Source organism: Ahaetulla prasina, chromosome 9 (assembly GCF_028640845.1).
Source record: "Ahaetulla prasina isolate Xishuangbanna chromosome 9, ASM2864084v1, whole genome shotgun sequence".
NCBI lineage: Eukaryota > Metazoa > Chordata > Lepidosauria > Squamata > Colubridae > Ahaetulla > Ahaetulla prasina.
This window is the reverse complement of record NC_080547.1, coordinates 4589522-4608187: the sequence shown is the minus strand read 5'-3', so window position 1 is coordinate 4608187 and position 18666 is coordinate 4589522. Positions and strand designations below refer to the sequence as shown.

Sequence of the window (18666 nt, the reverse complement as noted above, 5' to 3'; positions counted from 1 at the left end):
GAAATCTGTGGGCTGGTCCTTGGGAAAGAAGAGCCACCGCTGCTAGCGAAGCCCCACCCTAGCTCTGAGGATGAAAGGCAGGGATCGGAGATGAGTAGAGGTGGCAGACAATTATTCATCTTCTGGCCGGCCGGACTTGTTAGCCTGCGGTGCTGAGAGAAACTTTTTTGCTGGGCTGCCGGCGCTCCTAATTAAACGAATCTTTGCGTTCACTTCAGAGGGTTTGTTGTGTTTTGGGGAGCTGGGTAAGAACAAGAACCGTGACTGCCTGCTCCTCCCTTTCTCTCAGGCACCGACTTTCACACTTACAACACTTGGGAGATTTTTAACCTTAGCTCGTCTAACAATAAATCCTAGAAATCTCTCACGGACCCCTTGCGTGTGTGTCAGAAGATTCTCAGTCTTTTTTTTTTGTTTTGTTTTTAAAGAAGTATACACAGCTCATGCTGTGGGTGGTGGGCAACAAATGGAGTTACGTCACTTCCTCCTGGGGGACGATGTGGGGGAAGAAACTCCAGAAGTCCTTGCAGTGGCACTTTGGAGGAAATTGGAGCAGTGATGAACATTTTCATTTTCAGCCCCTGCTGATCTCCTTACTGAGGAGTGACTGATAATCCTCTAGGGAACTGCTCTCAGCTTTTTCATTTAAAACCATTCGTTCGTTCATTCATTCATTCATTCATTCAGGATGAAGCCTGTGGAGGCAGATTTATAAATCGCCCTTCAGTTGGGTATTAAAGGACCATTGATTTGTTTCCTAGTATGATTTGATTGCTTATTTGTACCCTATGACTATCATTCAAGTGTTGTACCTTATGATTCTTGATGAAGGTATTTTTAGAACAGAATAGAATAGAATTTTTTATTGGCCAAGTGTGATTGGACACACAAGGAATTTGTCTTGGTGCATAGGCTCTCAGTGTACATAAAAGAAAAGATACCTTCATCAAGAATCATAAGGTACAACACTTAACGATAGTCATAGAATAGAATAGAATAGAATAGAATAGAATAGAATAGAATAGAATAGAATAGAATAGAATAGAATAGAATAGAATAGGAAAGGAATTTTTTATTGGCCAAGTGTGATTGGACACACAAGGAATTTGTCTTGGTGCATACGCTCTCAGGGTACAAAAAAGAAAAGATCATCAAAAATCTTAAGGTACAACACTTAATGATAGTCATAGGGTACAAATAAGCAATCAGGAAACAATCAATATCAATATAAATTGTAAGGATACAAGCAACAAAGTTACAGTCATACAGTCATAAGTGGAAGGAGATGGGTGATGGGAACGATGAGAAGATTAATAGTAGTGCAAATTTAGTAATAGTTTGACAATGTTGAGGGAATTATTTGTTTAGCAGAGTATGTATGTATTTATGTACACAGAGTATTTATGTACACTGAGATGCACCAAAGACCAAATTCCTTCTGTGTCCAATCACACTTGGCCAATAAAGAATTCTATTCTATTCTATTTGCACATCCATTCAGGGTAGTGCTTAGGTGCTGGTCGGTTTGGAAACCAGGGGACTGGGAGTTCTAGCTCTGCCTTAAGCATGAAAGCCAGCTGGGTGACTTTGGGTCAGTCACTCTCTCTTAGCCCAACCCACCTCGTAGAGCTGCTGTCATGAGGAAAAGAGGAGGAGGAAGGAGTATTAGCTATGTTTGCCGTCTTGAGATATATTAAAATGGCAAGATAAAAATCTAATAATGATAATTGCTTTACCTTTTCAGAATTGTCAAAGTACAACGTGAGTATTTTCTAAATTCAAAATGAACTTCTGCCAGGACCAAAGCCACATATTAAAAGTTTTACTGAAAGGAACATGGATGCTGTCACTGCAAGTTGCCAAAAACGGGAAAGCAAAACGAACTCATCACAAAGGACCTGGTTAATCTACATGCCGTCTAATTACTGGCAGGACTGATAGGTTTGTTATCGCAGAAGAAAAATAATGAAGAGAGTATATCCAGGTACCTATAATCTTGGCATCTTCCACTTACCATGTCACCGACTTAAAAATTGCACTGCTCTTTTCAATAGCAAGTAAAAAAGAAATGAGGGCAAAAATGATTCACCATCTTCATTTCCAGAATATGAATGGATTTCGTCCACATATTATTCATTTAGTTATTTATTTATATCCTGGCTTTATTATTTTTAAAAATAACTCCAAGACGGCCAGCAGACCCAATGCACCTTCGTCCTCCTATTTTCCCCACAACAACAACCCAGTGAGGTTGGGTTGGGCTGAGAGTGCCTGGCCCAAGGTCACCTCGCTGGCTTTGATGGCTGAAGTGGAACTAGAATTCTTCTGCTTTTTAGCCTGGTGTGCCTTAACTACTAGACCGCATGGCGCCTGCATTTTATTTATTTCTTGTGGAATGTGTGAATTCAGGGAAAGTGAAAAATAAGCAGGCAACCAATCGGTTTTATAAGCCAGGGCAAGACTGACAGCAACTGATGATTAGCCTATCAGCAGTCTCCTTCCTTTCCTTCTTACAGGGGTTTATGGGATCATCACTATCGTTTAACGATCCCATAATCCCTTGCAGGGTGGAGTCTGGGCAACTGAATAGAGCTAGCAGAGTGTTTACTGGCCAGATGCCCTTCCTGACGCCAATGCGGAGTTTTGTCCAGCAGATGTATTCTCATTGTGTCGAAAGAGAGAAATATCTGCCTCTACCTAGGATCGAACTCACACCCTCCTGATTGTGAGGCGCGAGCTCCACCTCTACGATGCTGGAACCAAACAGAGTAGAGAAACTTAAACAGTCTCAGGGGCTCTTGCGTGCCTAGGCAAAGCTAGGTTGAATTTCAATTCCAGAGTTTAATAACCCCAAGCAGGAAAACAAGAAGATGCAACGTTCACGAATTTCTAGAGCACAAGGAGGTTTTAGACAAAGCAGAGAAAGGGAGTTGTATTGGAGGGAGGCTGGGACACAAGGAGACACTTGGGGGTTTTAAGCTAATATGCTATTCCAGGGAAGTAATATTTAAATATGCAAGAAGAAAACTGAGGCCAAGGAACGAGGAAGAGAGGGAATTAAACACATTTTTATCTGCAGGGTTTTTAAACTGATCGAAAAGAGAATCGAACTGGGTTTCCTTCCCGAAGCTTTTATTCACATTCTTTCTTTTTTAGTTTCACCAGATGGATGGATGGATGGGCAGATTAGATAGATAGAATCAGTCAAGAATCTGCATTTAAAGGGGAAGCCCTCAATTTCCCTCTGATTTGGATACCAGCTGCACAGCTCTTGGAACGGAAAGCTCTTGGCAATAATTACAGGCTGCAGGAGTCAGACTGTCAGGAAAACAGTAAGTCAGGAGCAGCTCTCTCAAGTCTCTGTTGAAACGCCTCTGAGGAGGAGGAGGAGGAGGAGGAGGAGGAGGAGGAGGAGGAGGAGGGGAAGCTGCAGCATTTATGCAGCCTCATCAGCATTCACAACCTTCTTCTGCCATACACAGCCCATCCAACATCTTTTACTTACACTCTTGTTTGAAGGTGAAATATTCTGTGAGATGCCTGCACTCATGGTTCCCTCGGAGCAGGAAAAGCGTTTTGGGAAAGTTTATCTTTAAACTCCATAAATACAGCACACACTGCAAGAGAGACATTGAAGGCAGCAGGTGAATATGAATATATATATATATATATATATACCTACATACATACTTGTTTTATTCGGGTTTCCTCCCGCGTAAAATTGGAAGTGTCTTGCCGACGTTTCAACGAAGTCTCATTCGTCATCTTCAGGCTTCAGTTTCATGTTTCTGGGAGCAATGCTCCCAGAAACACGAAGCTGAAGCCTGAAGAAGACGAATGAGACTTCGTCGAAACGTCGCCAAGACACTTCCAATTTTATGCGGGAGGAAACCCGAATAACCAAAGACCGACTGACTGACCGACCTACCTACCTACCTACCTACCTACCTACCTACCTACCTACCTACCTACCTACCTACCTACATACATACATACATATATATATATATATATATATATTCTGAGAAACTTTTACTTTGAAATTTTTGGAAGATGTGTAGAAAGCTGGTTCCAAAAAACAAAAACAAAAAAACAAAAAAAAAACACCCAATCAAACGTAACAGGACCTAAGAGTAGGAATACTGGAAAGCATTTCATACCACATCAGCTTAATCATCGAGTCCAGCAGTAAACAATGACTCACTGGGGCCCTGGGAGAAAGTGAGAGTTTCCATCACTTGTTCCTTAACTGAGGGATCAAGGATTGAACCTGGAACCTTTGGCATAAATATTGTGAGTCTGCTAAAGAGGTTCAAACTGAGTGCCCAAGGCAACAGTGTGATACAAGAGAAATCATTGCTGTGGTCTAAAGTACCTTTAGGTAGGTGAAGCGACGAAGCACAGGTGTGAAAAAACAGGACAGTGTACCTAATGCAAGAGGGCCTCCTACCCCAGGGGTCTCCAACCTTGGCAACTTTAAAACTTGTGGACTTCAACTCCCAGAGTTCCTCAGCCAGCAAAACTTGAAGTCCACAAAAACGAAGCTTCTTCTCCCGTAACACTGTACTGCTAACTAGGGCATACAAAACCTTTGCCAGACCAATCCTTGAATACGGCTCGTCTGCCTGGAATCCACACTGTATATCGGACATTAATACAACTGAGCGGATCCAGAGGTATTTCACGAGAATACTCCTCCACTTCTCTGCTCACAACAGAATACCTTTAATACACTAGGCTTGAATTTTTGGGGGGCTTGGACAACCTTGAACTACGCCGCCTACGGTCTTGACCTAAGCACAGTACACAAAATTGTCTTCTACAACATCCTACCTGTCAACGACTACTTCAGCTTCAACTGCAATAATACATGGGCAAACAATAGAGACAAACTCAAGGTAAACCACTCCAAACTCGATTGCAGAAAATACGACTTCAACAATAAAGTGTTCAATGCCTGGAATGCTCTACCTGACTCAGTTGTTACATCCTCAAACCCCCATAGCTTTAATCTTAAACTGTCTACCATGGACCTCACCCCATTCCTAAGAGGTCTATAAGGGGGCATGCATAAGCACACCAGCGTGCCTACCATCCCTGTCCTACGGTCCCCATTTATTTGTACACATTTCATGTGCTCATGTCCATGTTTATACTTATACCTGTTATCTCGTACTTGTTTGACAAACTAAATAAATAAATAAATAAGTCTTAAAGTTGCCAACTTTGGACACCCCTGCATTATATAGTCAGAAGCTAAAAAGGGAGACAAGAGAAGATTCTCATGAGAATTCTACTGGGAAAATTAAAATCTTCAATAGGAGCTAACTAACTTATTCCGATGTTTCTCCGGATCCATAAAAATTGACATTTTCCCATAAGCAGGCCTAATAGATTTTTCATGCAAGTTCCTGCATGATAGTATTATGGTCTAATAGCCGTTGCCTATAAGCATTGAACATCATTATCTTCATTGGGTATTTTCTGGTTTTATTTCCAGTAAATGATGACTTCTCTGCCTTTTGTGTTTTTCTCTCAGCCACAAATAGCCAAAAGCTCATATAAAACAAAAAGCAAGCTTCTTCTCCCGTAACACTGTACTGCTAACTAGGGCATACAAAACCTTTGCCAGACCAATCCTTGAATACGGCTCGTCTGCCTGGAATCCACACTGTATATCGGACATTAATACAACTGAGCGGATCCAGAGGTATTTCACGAGAATACTCCTCCACTTCTCTGCTCACAACAGAATACCTTTAATACACTAGGCTTGAATTTTTGGGGGGCTTGGACAACCTTGAACTACGCCGCCTACGGTCTTGACCTAAGCACAGTACACAAAATTGTCTTCTACAACATCCTACCTGTCAACGACTACTTCAGCTTCAACTGCAATAATACGCAGGCAAACAATAGATGCACACTTAAAGTAAACCGCTCCAAACCCGATTGCAGAAAATACGACTTCAGCAACAGAGTGGTCAATGCCTGGAATGCTCTACCCGACTCTGTTGTTACTTCCTCAAATCCCCATAGCTTCAACCTTAAACTGTCTACCATGGACCTCACCCCATTCCTAAGAGGTCCGTAAAGGGGGTGTGCATAAGCGCACCAATGTGCCTACCGTCCCTGTCCTACTGTCCCCCTTATTTGTACTCATTTCATGTGCTCATGTCCATGTTTATACTTATACCTGTTATCTCGTACATGTTTGACAAACTAAATAAATAAATAAAATAAATAAGTCTTAAAGTTGCCAAGGTTGGAGACCCCTGCTCTACCCCATCTGTCCACAAAGCACTGTTATTCTGTGCTAATTTTATTTCTTCAAATTGGCCACTCTTCGTATTTTTTTTTTAGAGCCCACCCAAGGAGACCCTTAAACTGTTAAATAAAACATTTAGGTCCATTCTGTGTAAACTGCATTCAGCAGCATTAGTTTAAAAATCTTAAAATGTCACATGGAATTGGAACAGGAAAAGGAAAAAAAGTATATCAGTTAAGTACCAAATACATTTTATCAGGGGTGTCCAAAGTTGGCAACTTTAAGATTTGTGGACTTCAACTCCCCAGCAAAGCTGGCTGAGGAATTCTGGGAGTTAAAGTCCACAAGTCTTAAAGTTGCCAACTTTGGACACCCCTGCATTATATAGTCAGAAGCTAAAAAGGGAGACAAGAGAAGATTCTCATGAGAATTCTACTGGGAAAATTAAAATCTTCAATAGGAGCTAACTAACTTATTCCGATGTTTCTCCGGATCCATAAAAATTGACATTTTCCCATAAGCAGGCCTAAATAGATTTTTCATGCAAGTTCCTGCATGATAGTATTATGGTCTAATAGCCGTTGCCTATAAGCATTGAACATCATTATCTTCATTGGGTATTTTCTGGTTTTATTTCCAGTAAATGATGACTTCTCTGCCTTTTGTGTTTTTCTCTCAGCCACAAATAGCCAAAAGCTCATATAAAACAAAGCAAAATCAAATGTAAAGAAAATGCCAGAAAATACCAAAATATTATGTTGGGATATAAATTGCAAATTAATATAAAACATACAATTTTTAAAAAGCTTTTAATTTTAAAAGAAGAATTCCAATAACATTGTCAATTTAAAGACACTGAAGTAACTTGCAACAAAAAGATGCGGTTTCCCCCCCCATTTCTGTCTTGTAAAGATATCTAAAGAACCTGAAAGAAGAGTAGGATAAACACAGAATAAATAGACTGCTCGCTTAGTTAGGATACAGGAATGACACGCTAAAGAGAGTTAGAAATTGTTAGCTCTTGATGATTTAGAAAAGGATCCTTTATCCAATTCAATACTACAATTCTCAACGACACATTTCTAGATTACCAGATTCACTCTACTTTTTCAATTTTTTCCCTATTTAGCAGGTGTAAAGAACCTTTACAAAGGAAGACATACATAAGTAAATAAATTTGAGTTGACTGATGACAAACCAGTCCAAATAAATTGTGGCTTATTAAAGTTATGAGGGTAGCTATGAAGTCCTGAGTTTTCTTGCTGAGGCAGCCAAGAAGCAGAAGGGCAGAGAAGTCCTCAAAACTATATCCCAGAATTTCTCTGTCAATTCAGGAATAGATTTTAGTGGCTGGTTATGATGATCTGCAGAACATTTTTAATGTACAGAGAGAAATCATCCAGAGAAAAATCTGGGATTCATTTTCACAGTCCTGGAGACTCAATGAAAAAAAGAATGATCTGCTTTAGTGAAATTAGTATTTTGATATATGGTAGATGTATATTAGGGACAATATTTCCTAAAGGTGACTCAATTCACTTTATTATGTTGTAACTTTATTGTTAATTTATTCATTCTAATGAACGAACGAACGAATGAATGAATATGAATGTACGCACCTAAAAGCAAAGGGAATATATAAAATAAAAATAATCAATGAAAGAGCCTGAACCATCAGAAATATGAGTTATCGGTCAATGACTAGCAACATTTGAAAAAAAAAATACACCACCATATTAAAATCAAGTAGATGAGATAAAATACTAATGCAACAAAGATAAAACAAATGAAAATGTAACACACTGTATATAACTATAAATATCTGTGCCACTGTAGATCTAAAATATTACAATCCGTGAAGTAAAATAAATATCACATAAAACAAAACAGCTAGCATGTATTAAACTTGAAGTGATAAATAAAACAAAAGTGATGATTTCTGTGCTCAGTTATACCTTAATTTCATTGTGGCCGTACAGAATTTGACTACTGAACAAGAGATAAACACTACACTATTAACCAGAGCATATAAAACATTTGCTAGACCAATTCTTGAATACAGCTCGACTGTCTGGAACCCATACCACATTTCAGACATCAATACAATTGAACGTGTCCAGAAATATTTTATAAGAAGAGTTCTCCACTCCTCTGAATACAACAAAATAACTTATGCCACCAGACTTAAAATCCTGGGCTTAGAAAATTTAGAAATGTGCTGCCTTTGACATGACCTGAGTTTAACTCATAAAATCATCTATTACAATGTCCTTCCTGTCGAAGACGACTTCAGCTTCAATCACAATACACGAGCACACAATAGATTTAAGCTTAATGTTAACCGCTCCAATCTTGATTGCAGAAAATATGACTTCAGTAACAGAGTTGTTAATGCTTGGAATAAATTACCTGACTCTGTGGTCTCTTCCCATAATCCCAAAAACTTCAACCAAAAACTGTCTACTATTGACCTCACCCCATTCCTAAGAGGTCTGTAAGGGGCGTGCATAAGAGCACAAGCGTGCCTACCGTTCCTGACCTATTGTTTCCTTTCGTTATATCCAATTAATATAGTTATTACATACTCATACTTATATATATGCTTATATATTGTATAGTTATTACATGCTTATGCTTATATATACTGTGTGACAAAATAAATAAATAAATAAAGGATTGTGAATCTTTCAGAAGACGGTTCACACAGAAATTGTCTAGTCCCATGATGGCGAACCTATGGCATGCGTGCCAAAGGTGGCACGCACAGCCCTCTCTGTGGGCACGCGCGCTGTCGCCAGCTGCTCTTCTGGTTTACGGCACATGCATGCCCGGCAGCCAGCTGGTCTTCAGGTGTGCCAGAGCACTGGAAACCCAAAGACCAGTTGCATGAGCACCGGCCACCTGATCTTTGGGTTTCCAGCACTCTGGGCCACGTGAAGACCAGCTGGCCGGCACACATGAACGCACCAGCCACCTGGTCTTCAGGTTTCTGTTGCTCCGGCACGCGCATGCACATTCCAATTTGGGCACTCGGTGCTGAAAAGGTTCGCCATCACTGGTCTAGTCTTTCCGAAAATTTACATACCGTGGGCAGAATTTAAACAGATCTGCTATGCCTGAAGAATTCACAATGTCATAATACCGTATATGCGAAATAAGTTTCAATCTCCTTATCACCACTTGGCAGGTATGCCCAGCTCATGCAGTTTTGGAGTTTCTATCTTGCAGCAGTGGGTGGGTGGTCAGATATTATGCCTGGGCTTTGAACAATTCTATTCTCAGCTTGGGGAAAAGTCAGATTTTGTAGATACCTTGCTAGTTCTCAAGTGTCCTTATGAATCTTTGGGCGAGCAACTGTTTGGTTCGGTCCTGTCTTAAAGAAATCAAAAATGGTAACAAAGTTCATATAATGCCAGCTTCTGCTCTATTAGCTATTTCAAGGGAGAGGGACAAGGGAAGGAGGTTTAAGAACCTTAAACCTACATTAGAACAACAAATGTGTGTGTGTGTGTGTGTGTGTGTGTATTTGTTTTCTGAGGTTTTCGCGGGTGTTTGTATGTAGGTCTTTGGTTATTCGGGTTTTCTCCCGTGTAAAATTGGAAGTGTCTTGGCGACGTTTCGACAAAATTCATCATTATCAGGCTAGGTGTTTACAGCTTAGTGCTTCTAGGAGAAATGTGTGATGGCTGCTGTTTCTTCCTTTTAATATATATATATATATGTAGGTCTTGACATTTTCAGGTCTTTTCCCGTGTAAGGTTGAGAGTACCTTGGCGACATTTCGATGAGGTCTCACTCATCATCTTCAGGCTGGTGTCTTCGGCTTCGTGCTTCTCGAGCAAAGCGAAACTTTGAGAAAGCTTCTCAAAAAAAAAAGAAAGAAAGAAAGAAAGAAAGTCTCGAAACTTTCGAGAAAGCTTCTCGAGCAAAACTGCTAGCAGTTAAAAGGAAGAAACAGCTGCGATCACACATTGCTCCCACAAGCACGAAGCTGAAGCCTGAAGATGATGAATGAGACTTCGTCAAAACGTCGCCAAGACACTTCCAATTTTACATGGGAGAAAACCCGAATAACCAAAGACCTACATACAAACACCTGCGAAAACCTCAGAAAACACACATATATATATGTACACTATATACTGTTTAGACCAATCAGATATAACTTTATATATTCAGAACAATCTATACTCCTGATAGCATTGACCGCAGCATCAAAAAGAATGTTAACGGCACAAACAAAGGGGAGAATGACACTAGTAGTTATAAAGGCACAATTTGAATTCATTAACACAATTACACATACAATAGTGGCCAAAATTGTGGAAACCTTTTGGGAAAAGTGTATTTTCTAAAACTAGCTAATAACTCCACTTTATTTTTTTTGAGTAGGACCATAAAATTATATATCAATGGAAACAGTGCCGCTGGTGACCCCCAGGGGGAGAGCCTTCTCTGTGGCAGCACCGACCTTATGGAATGAGTTACCTCCAGGGTTACGCCAACTTCCCGACCTCCTACCTTCAAGCGGGAACTGAAGACTCTGCTATTCAATCGGGCGGGACTAGCCTAAATAGTTATTTTAATTTAATATTTAGTTTAATTTAATTTTAATTTAATTTTAATTGTATTAATCTATTTATAATTTTATATTCTAAGGGTTTTATATCGGTCTCTGACCGTTTTAGTTTAAATTGGCCGGTTGAATATTTCATTTTAAATGTATTTTAAATTTGGGATTTGTACTGTGTACCTATGTGTTTTAGATAAGGCTGTACACCGCCCTGAGTCCTTCGGGAGAAAGGCGGTCTAGAAATCTAATAAATAAATAAATAAATAAATAAATAAATAAATAAATAAATAAATAAATAAATAAATAAATAAATAAATAAATAAATAAAGAAAGAAAGAAAGAAAGAAAGAAAGAAAGAAAGAAAGATAATTTAATCAAGAATGTAATGCAATAACGTTTATGAAGGATTTGCTATTAGAATTGCAGTTATAAAGAAGAAAAGTGAAACGAGATATATAAAAATTATCTCCATGTCAGTTAATACTTACTGTGTTTCCCCAAAAATAAGCCCTCCCCCAAAAATATTTAAACACATGGGCAGCTGGTCCCCGCCATTTCCTCTGGTTAGGGAGACAGAGCTGGAAATCAGGTAAGACGGCAAGAGGAGCCCCGTCTTGTTCCACATGCCCCAAAATAATAAGACCTTCCCAAAAATAAGGCCGAGTGCTTATTTTGAGGTTCAACAAACATAAGACAGTGTCTTATTTTTGGGGAAACACAGTAGCTGGGTAACCTTCAGCATGAATTACGGCCTTGCAACATCTTCCCATGGAGTGATCCAAGTCTTTTAGTTCTGCAGCTGCTATAATGTGAAAACAAGATGGAAGGATGGCTTCTATTAACTGGGTTTTATTGCTGGGTCACTTCTGACTAACAAGTTTCTTTAGTTGGCTCCATAGATTCTTAATTGGGTGAAAGTCTGGGCTATTCCCAGGCCATTCCAGCAGTGGAATAGGATTATCCTGAAACTCCAAAAAATAGTGGTGTTATTAGCCATCAAACCTCAAAAATACACTTTTCCTAAAAGGTTTCCACAATTTTGGCCACTACCGTATGTAGTACCTATTTCATTTCTTCATTTGTATTTAGTCTTTCTAAGGAGTTCAAGATAGTGTACATGAGCTAAGCTAATTATGTTCAATATGTATTGGCTGGCATACATATGATAAACCATGAATTCGTTAGCCATGGTAATCTTTAAAACATGGTTTACAAGTCATAAACAACTGAATATTGCTTAGCTCCATGAACCATATTTGTGTTCGTGTTCACCTGATTGCTTCATATCAAGTTACAGGACTGTAAATTTTAGTCTCCCTGGTCGAGATAATGATTTCCTTATCTCATCATGCACGGCCTCTGCTCTAACAATGTTAACATCGGCCTTGCCTCCCCCAAAGCTTTTGAGCCTGTTTCCTGCATCAAGATACAATTATAAAAATTACCTCCGCTTCTATTTTGTTAAAAGGACATTAACAGAAACGGCTCTCTGGCAGATCGCCCTAAACCTCCCCAACCCAAGTGAAGAAAACCAATGCTGCCAATTCCCGTTCTTGAAAAAAATGAATGTGGCAGCTGGAAAAGCCAAAACCACAAAAAGCAGTTCCCGAAAATTGAGGAGTGAGATTCTTCCCGCATCCAAGATTGCACGGAACGTGTTTTTTTTTCTTGATCGTCCAGATGAGCAACCTGTTGTTGTTGTTGTTGTTGTTGTGAGCTTTGACAAAAGTCATAAATATTTGAGCTATGTTCCTTTATCTTTGCCAATTCACTTTCTCTCTTCCAAACCCACCGTCTGGCTTCCCCCTCTTTGTGGTCCGCTCCCAAATGGAGAAGCGCCGAAGACAGAAAGCGCTATTTGACTGGGAGGAACAGGGCTGCCTCTGTTCCTGCACCTTAGCACAGTTTCTCCATTTCCTTTGATCAAGTGGCATTTGTAGCCGCCCCGGCATGTACGGCTCCCTGTTTTTTTGAAAGATGAATACCTGGCTTTGTAGAAAAGGAACAGATGTATCATGGTTCCAGTGGTGGAATTCAATCTTTTTTTTACTACCGGTTCTCTGGGCGTGGTTTGCTGGGTGTGGTGTGGCTTGGTAGGCATGGCAGGGGAAAGATACTGCAAAATCTCCATTCCCTCCTAGGGGAAGGATACTGCAAAATCCCCATTCCCTCCCCACTCCTGGGGAAGGATACTGCAAAATCTCCATTTCCTCCTCACTCCTAGGAGAAGGATACCGCAAAATCCCCATTTCCTCCCCACTCCTGGAGAAGGATACTGCAAAATCTCCATTCCCTCCCCACTCCTAGGGGAAGGATACTGCAAAATCCCCATTCCCTCCTCACTCCTAGGGGAAGGATACTGCAAAATCTCCATTCCCTCCTCACTCCTAGGGGAAGGATACTGCAAAATCCCCATTCCCTCCCCACTCCTGGGGAAGGATACTGCAAAATCTCCATTTCCTCCTCACTCCTAGGGGAAGGATATTGTAAAATCTCCATTCCCACCCCATTCTGGGGCCAGCCAGAGGTGGTATTTGCCGGTTCTCCGAACTACTCAAAATTTCCGCTACCGGTTCTCCAGAACCTGTTAGAACCTGCTGGATTTCACCCCTGCATGGTTCCCTTCCCACCGTAGATTCTGAGAAAGGAATCAGAACTAATATGAAAGGGGCTCCATGCTGCTCCATACGAAAGACGGTAATTCCAATTTTGCAAATGTGATGTTTTGCAGCATGACCGTTGTAATATTTTGGATGTGTTTCCTAGCAGCACGTTGCATGTAATTTTTTCTGTGCAGAACTTCAACCATCTCAGCAGAATTTATGCCCCCTTCCTCCTCATCTCTTCAGATCAGCACAATTTTCTCCACCTTTCCCAACAGTTTCTTTTAAAATCCATCCACGCTCACTTAAGTAGTGCAGAGGCAGATGAGATGCGGATCCCCAACAGGGCACGTTGGTGAAAACCTACGTTTTTCTTGAAAGTTAAGAATTCCAGCTTTTAACTCCCCATCTCCCACACAAAACTGACAGATATCATAATTAATGCCACCGCTGAAGTTCTGCCTAGAGGAGAATTTGAAGCAGAATTTCAGCATCCATCATCAAAAACAACAATGGGAGAATTTTAAAGAAAGGCATGACTCATGCAAGAGGCTGACGTGAGATTTTTGTCTCAAGTAAAATTAAAAATGTATTCGGTGCTTCCTCAAGTAAACCATTTAAGTGATTTTTAACAAAGCAAAAAGAGCTTTGTAAAAAAAAAATACTGACTGTTCTCAGGAGACATGCTTATCAGAGCATGTTTGAAAATACGCAAACTGGCATCTTTGAAGATGGATCTGGGTCCCCCAGTTGTATTTTAGTGCAATCCCTTGTTTGGCTTCCAAGGGAAATCCTCTTTCTCAGTCAAGTAAATAAATAAAATGAGAAAGGTTTCCATCCTAAAGGAATGTTCGTGGATTGCATTCAAACGTTACGAAATGCAGTGTTTCAACTGGAACCTATCAAAATATTAAAATCTATGCAGTCAAGCAAGATGTCCCAAAAGTGCTTTTTCAAAAGGCAACTGGACGTTCTTGTTTTTTCCTTGAACGGGTTTCTCATCCAAGCAGCTTTTTCAGTTCTGAAAAAGTCCAGTTGGCTTTCGAAAAGCACCTTCTGGATGACTGAGAATCTCCACCGACAATCAAACAAGATACACATTTTGAAAAATTAAATAAATAAGGCCAATTGTGAATCTTTTCAGATTCGTCTCCACTATCTTTTTAATAAATGAGGTCATCCTGACTCCTTCAGTAATTTTAACTGATTTATCGGCCAGAGAAAATCTGTGAATATTAGCATGTTACATACATTTTTTTTAAAAAAAAATATCCTTTGGAAAGCTAATGACAATGAAGTAAAAAAGTTTGAATCCCACCACTGGATGGGAGCACACAATCAAATCAAATCACCGATCAATCAATCTTTACTGAATGAAAGCCTTAAAAAGATCACAGCTGTCCTGCTTTGTTATTTCAGATGCAAGCCAGAACCAATAATATCTAACCAATCTTCTCTCCCTGTAGTAGCGACTCATGACCGTAGCAGAAGACGGAATTTTTCTCCATCCAAACAACTAACGGGAACGACCCAAGTTTATCAATGAAGCTTCCTTCCTTCCCCGCTCCCTCCCAACTTCCCCTTCTATGACAACGACATTAGGCAACTTGAGCTTCAGGATTCCTGGATCAAAAAAGGGCAGAGAAAATATTTATACAATTTCTATATTCAAGGATAACTACTCACAAGCCAAATAATTGATTTGCTCACTTTTTTGTGATGAAGCAGCATGCTAGACCATCTGAGCTCATTTGCTTCTCCTTTCTTAAGAAGGTAAAGGTTCCTCTCGCACATACGTGCTAATCGTTGCTGACTCTAGGGGGCGGTGCTCATCTCCGTTTCAAAGCCGAAGAGCCAGCGCTGTCCGAAGACATCTCCGTGGTCATATGGCCGGCATGACTCAACGCCAAAGGCGCACGGAACGCTGTTACCTTCCCACCGAAGGTGGTCCCTATTTTTTCTACTTGCATTTTTATGTGCTTTAGAAACTGCTAGGTTGGCAGAAGCTGGGACAAGGAACAGGAGCTCACCCTGTTACACGGCAGCACTAGGGGTTCGAACCGCTGAGCTGCCGACCTTTCGATCAACAAGCTCAACGTCCTAGCCCGAGCCACCGACACGGTAAAATAATCCAGAAATGGATAGCTTTTGTGGACTAGGATTAGGACAGTGTTGGCCCATGTTTTCGGCACCAAGTGCCGAAATGGGAGCATGCGCTTACGCATGCCAGAAACCGGAAGAGCAGTGGCCTGGTACGCATGCGCTCACTAGGAAGATAATCTTTCGGTTTCCGGCGCACACATGCACACCGGCCACCTGGGTTGCTGGCACGCAAAGACCAGGTGGCTGGTGAGCATACATGTGCCAGAAACCAGAAGATAATGTTCCCGGACTGCGCATGCGCACTGAGCGGCTACTCTTCCGATTTTCAGCACTCCCGCATGTGTGAAGACCAGCTGGCCAGCATGCTGGAACCCGGAAGAACAACAGGCGACGGCTCACATGCCCGAAGAGATGGCTCTGAGTGCCACTTCCGGCACATGTGCCATAGGTACACGGGACTAGGAGAACCAACTGTTTGCAAGCATCACGAAGAATGACACAAACACGTTTTCCAATTTTAGATTGTTATTTGGGGACAATAACCCGTCTGCAGTAAACTAGAACAAATGCCTCTCCATATCCTATACATTACAAGCTATATTATATTTGAACATGTGCATAATTGAATATTAAAAATGATCACAAAGGTTTTCAAATATTAACCGTTTTTTCTCACTAGATTCTGTGCTAGGGTTTTTAGATCAAAATATGACTTATGCCTATTAATTTATGTTTTTTTTTTAAAAAAAAGCTATTGGTGTCAATTTAGCTATCACTGGTATTTGCAAAAACCGATTGCCTAACCATAGCTGCAAAATGAGAGAAGGAAGGAATGCTCTCATTTGGAATGAGACTGTTTGACTGGGCCCGTGATGCCTTGCCCTGCAATCAAAGGACTTTGTCACTATTTTTCTTACTGGCTTACACTGGAGAGGATTAATTAAAAGGGAAGTCTTGAAGCATGTCGAGATTGAGCAGTCCCAAAAGCAGAGTACAAGAAGAAAAAGACAAATCAGTGCTCAATTCAGACTTTAAAGTGCGAACCCCCAAAGGCTCAGCTGAATTGTCACCTCTATACTGAAGTAGCCTCTGTCCACGTAGTCTCCCAGGAAGAGGTAGCGTGTGTTATTGGGTGATCCACCGACTTCAAACAATTTCATCAGGTCAAAGTACTGCCCGTGAATGTCACCACACACTAGGGGAGGAATGATAGCGAAAACAAAATTACACACGAAGTAGGAAGCAAAGTCACCAAATCAACTGGGAATCTAGCTCTGCTCTAAATTCTTGAGTTCCACCCAGGTGGAACTCTTTACACTTTGGGTTTCACGGTATGGAAACACTTCCCCTCTTTCAAAAGTTAACAAGTTTTCCAATATCAAGCATACTTCATCAGAACGAAGCACATCAGAAAACCTTTCAAACTTTTAGCAGTCAGCTAGATCAGAGTTCCCCAACCTTTCCAGATTGGCGGCCCAGAGCTGGGAGAGGGGTGGGAGGAGAAAGAGAGGATTTTGGGGGGGGGGGGATGTATGTGTCCGTGTGTGTGCACGTGCGTGCACATGTGCCCACGACGTTCATGGTGACACGAGTGGGACTGCAAGTGTGCGCATAGTGGAATTCAATTTTTTTTACTACTGGTTCTGTGGGCGTGGCTTGCTGGGCGTGGTGTGGCTTGCTGGGCGTGGCTTGGCGGGCACGGCAGGGGAAGGATACTGCAAAATCCCCATTCCCTCCCCACTCCTGGGGGAAGGATATTGCAAAATCCCCATTCCTACCCCACTCTGGGGCCAGCCAGAGGAGGTATTTGCTGCTTCTCCAAATTTCCACTACGTGTTCTCCAGAACCTACTGAATGGCACCCCTAGCGCGCACTGGCCGGCCCCTCACGCAGCCCAGTGGTGATTAGCCCGTGGCCCAGTAGTGGGGACCCCTGAGCTAGATGACTCAGGAGCTGACTTCTAACCTGTGATTGGAGCTTCGACTTCAATCATTGTCTTCTCGTGTTTCAAGATGGCAGCTCCATCATTGATTATCTTCAGTGCTGCGTCCTCTTCCAGGCGCCCTTCTTTCACCAAATGGTTTTTTAAGATCTCTAACCGGGGCTTCCCATCATCAAAGACTTCTTTCAGGGTTAGCCGCTGAGTTGGGGGGAAAGGAACAGCTGGAAAGAGAAACAAATAGAGAACATTAAGAGAGTTTACTAGAACAACACAAATACTTCCAAAATAATAATTCCTCCACTAAATTGGGACAAGTGGAAATTAAGATGAATTTAGAAATTAATGTCCGTCCATCCCCCCAAAAGCACATACTAGCTTTTAGTGAATTTGTGGTCATTAGTAGGGAACTTATCACTATTTCCTCAAGTAATACAAGCATTACCAGAGATCTTGAAAGGAGAACTGTGAAAACAAAACAGCTGTTTGCCCTCCCACATTAAAATAGTTCCTATTAGAACAGGGGTCTCCAACCTTGGCAACTTTACGACTTGTGGACTTCAACTGCTGGCTGGGGAATTCTGGGAGTTGAAGTCCTCAAGTCATAAAGTTGTCAAGGTTGGAGACCCGTGTATTAGAACACCCATTATTCAGGTCTCAAAAAATATGGAAGGATACACAAAAATTGGGTAACACATTCATTTGGCAATGATGTTATTGAGAGATTGTGAAGATTCCAGAGAAAGTCCTATTTAACACAAAACTTGTTCTAATTTTAACAAGTGTTTTTTCATCCATTTCTCGGAGGGGAACATGGGAAGCAGGGGAAAGACTGTTCAGTTAAGCACCAGGTGAAAATTATAAGATTCTAGGAGGAAGAATAGTTCTACTACCATCTATCTACTAATTGTTAGCATGGGGAAAAAACCCAGCAAACTTCTCAGCATTTCTGGAAACTCTTATTAGATAGAAGAATTATGCCAGCAGACAAAAATTAAACTAAATAAAAAGTTTACCAATGTATATAAAAAACAAAAAATTGGCAGAGAAATGCTTTGACAGCAAGTGTAAAATGTGCTTTTTTATTCTCCAAGCTAAATTGATCACTAATACATATGTTTGTCTTATGTCTTAATGTGTCAAAAAATTTTTTTTAAATAAATAAATAAATAAATAAATC

At 40.9% G+C, this 18666-nt stretch overlaps 1 protein-coding gene across 7 annotated transcripts in view; it reads right to left on the bottom strand.

Annotated features, from left to right (window-relative positions):
• Positions 1 to 18666, bottom strand: part of PPP3CC (protein phosphatase 3 catalytic subunit gamma) — an 84427-nt gene that overhangs the window by 27589 nt on the left and 38172 nt on the right. For all 7 annotated transcript variants that reach the window (XM_058194757.1, XM_058194762.1, XM_058194761.1 and 4 more), the window contains exons 2-4: positions 17513 to 17710; positions 16618 to 16742; positions 3506 to 3617 (exon numbers count right to left, since the gene is read on the bottom strand). In XM_058194757.1, coding sequence (XP_058050740.1) covers positions 3506 to 3617; positions 16618 to 16742; positions 17513 to 17710 — 435 coding nt within the window. The remainder of the gene's footprint in view (positions 1 to 3505; positions 3618 to 16617; positions 16743 to 17512; positions 17711 to 18666) is intronic.